This window comes from Morone saxatilis, unplaced genomic scaffold (genome assembly GCF_004916995.1).
Source record: "Morone saxatilis isolate NCDOM2014 unplaced genomic scaffold, NCSU_SB_2.0 Contig9, whole genome shotgun sequence".
Taxonomy (NCBI): domain Eukaryota; kingdom Metazoa; phylum Chordata; class Actinopteri; family Moronidae; genus Morone; species Morone saxatilis.
In genome coordinates, this window is record NW_023340268.1 from 2,700,025 (window position 1) to 2,702,767 (window position 2,743).

General features: G+C 41.9%; 1 protein-coding gene across 1 annotated transcript in view; it reads right to left on the minus strand.

The window, feature by feature from the left end:
- The window catches only part of LOC118342743 (coiled-coil domain-containing protein 106-like), a 5,323-nt gene that overhangs the window by 799 nt on the left and 1,781 nt on the right, over positions 1–2,743 (minus strand). The window contains exons 3-6 of the mRNA XM_035681390.1: positions 2,323–2,514; positions 1,269–1,421; positions 960–1,163; positions 690–850 (exon numbers count right to left, since the gene is read on the minus strand). Of these exons, the coding sequence (XP_035537283.1) occupies positions 690–850; positions 960–1,163; positions 1,269–1,421; positions 2,323–2,514 (710 nt within the window). The remainder of the gene's footprint in view (positions 1–689; positions 851–959; positions 1,164–1,268; positions 1,422–2,322; positions 2,515–2,743) is intronic.

Genomic DNA, 2,743 nt, shown 5'->3' on the forward strand with positions numbered 1-2,743 from the left:
AGTTTAAAGTTGTTTCTTTAACTGAATTCTTACATTTATCATTAAATCTAATCAGAATTGAAGTGTATTGTTTTGAATTTATCACATACCTGTGTCATATATGTAATCTGGGTTGGGTAAGATTACTTTGAAATGTAGTTACTGAATACAAATTACATGGTACTTTATGTAATTAGAAATATAATCCACTAAAACAATCACTGAAAATATTCCACTTTATACTTAAAAAAGTGTTTTCAAAATGGACACTGGCATAAAAATCAGAGAAGAAGAGGAAGAAAGGCAGAAATAGAACAGAGGAGAATCTTTTTTTATCTTTAAACATCTCAAAACATTTTAAGTGCAATAAAATACACTCTGCACATTCAACACGGTTCTTGTTTCTCTCGCCAGCTCTGCCACAAAGCGGAGAACGTAACTAAGAAACCCTGAACGTCAGATCAGACGAGCTTCTCACGAGTTAATAGAGCGTCATGAAAAAAAGACATAATCAAAAACATAATAATCTTTCACATTGTAACTATAATCTAATTACACATCTCCTCAAATGTAATCTGGGCTGATCTTAGTTGATTGTTTTGTAATGTGATTACATAATCCCAATTACTACCTAACCTTGTATGTAATACATGTATAGGAATGATTATGATTGCCAAACTTTATCTTTAGTTTAATAGAATAGAATAAACCTTCTCTGGAGCCACCAGCAGCAGCTCGGCGATGGGGGAGGTGGAGGCCATGGTGTTTCGGTCGACGCCGTGGATCTGGAAGGCTCGGGACATGCTCCTCACCCGCTGGTACGTGGTCAGGATCTTCTTATAGCGGATCAAAACCCCGTCTGGGTCTTTAACTGGGGGGAAAATTAGATATCCCTTTGGATAATGAATCTGCCTGGTTGATGTGTTAAATATAAATTGTGTATTAAACTGAATATACACCGTTTTCTGTCACACACTCACCTCTCTGTCTCTCCCTCCCATGGGTGATCCTGAAGATCCTCCTCATCTTCATCCTCGGCTCCCCGTTGGCTCGCCCTCTGCCCTTCTTCTTTGACCCCTTCTCCACCGACGAGTCCTCCTCTTCCTCCTCCTCCTCCTCCTCTTCCTCCACGTACTCGTCGTCGGTGTAGTATTTGTCCTCCTCCAGGTGAAACTCCTGCTTCACTGCAGCCGTCGGGGATCGAGTGGAAACCAACACAACAACTGTGAACACAAGTGAGATATTTCTAACACAGTAACATGCAGCCACGCTGACTGATGGTTCCTCACCAGGGATGGCGGCGCTGCGGCGGGTCCGAGGTCCCGGTCCCTGCACGCGTTTGAGGGTCATCCCAGACCTGGTGGTCATGGGGGAGGGAGGAGACGGAGAGGTGGCAGGCTGGACCTTCACACCGCGCTGGGGGTCTCCACACCACTCTGTCACTGAATGGGATTATAATGATAATAATATTTAATAATAGTAAGAATACCTTCATCTTAAAGAGTAAATATAAATGATTTCAGTTGTATTGTGTCTGTGGAGTGAGATAATGGGACACAAATATTATTCTTATTTTAGACTAAACTCTACTTTTAATGCAGTAAACGTTGCTTCTGGAACTCGAGTATTTATAGTATTTCTAATTTGTACTTTTGCTCCACTAAATACTCACGTTTGTTCTTATGTAAGATCTAAATGTAGAAAAGCTCCAGACCTCCACAAGGGGGCACCAAAGCTTCATGGTGGGGTCATGAGGCCTTTTAGTTGTCTTGTAAGCAAACTTTTAATAGATATACACAGTAGGGCCTATATCTCAACAGTTTCTAATTTCTGTGACAACAACTACACTCAAAGTTTAGATTATTATTTAAGAAAAAAACTTTTAAGATATATTCACAGCCTTTAGTCTCTGATAAACAGCTTTATCTTGCATTAGAAATGTTCGCTGTTCAAACAACCCAAGAGCTTCGTGTTAGGGAGAGAAGAAAACACTGAATTTAACAAGAATGAAGCCTGTTAATTATTTATGTTATATAATTATATTATAAAAACTACATAATACAGTTTTACACAAACTTCCTGCAGTTATTGTGTTCACTATTTGGCCCCATTGTTCTGTACTGTTATTTATTGTTATGCATTGAATAGAACAGGAAATATCCCTAAAATAAATGTATATTGTCCCTATTGTAGATATGTTTATTCTATATTTCCCCACAGATATTAAATTTAATCATTATTCATCTATTATTAATTCAATAATTACACTCGTATGTTAAATGTAACTCGTGTTTGAACTTGTTTGAACGAGGTTTGTGACGGGTGAGTGTGCCGACTCCTCACCCTCCGGAGGCCTCATGCTGACGATGAAGCGGTCCAGCTGACAGCGCAGGAAGTTGCGTTCCTCCTCCAGCTCCTCGATGCGCTTCTGCAGCCAGGCGTTCTTCTCCAGAGCGACGTACAGGTGAGCTCGCAGGTTAGAGACCAGGATGAAAGGGCTGTACTGGGAGTGAGGAGGCTCCTGCACCACGGGCTCTGCAGGGGGAGGAGAGGAGAGGAGGGGAGGGGAATCAGAGGAGGAGAGAGGAGGGGAGTGAAGGAAATAGAGAAGAGGAGAGAGGAGGAAACAGAAAAGAGGAGAGGCGAGGAGGTGGGAAGAGAGGAAAGGAGAGGGGAGAAGAGGAGAGAAGGGGAGAGGAGGGAAGGGGAGGAAACAGACGAAAGGAGAGGGAGCAGAAGAGAGGAGGAAACAGAACAGAAGGGA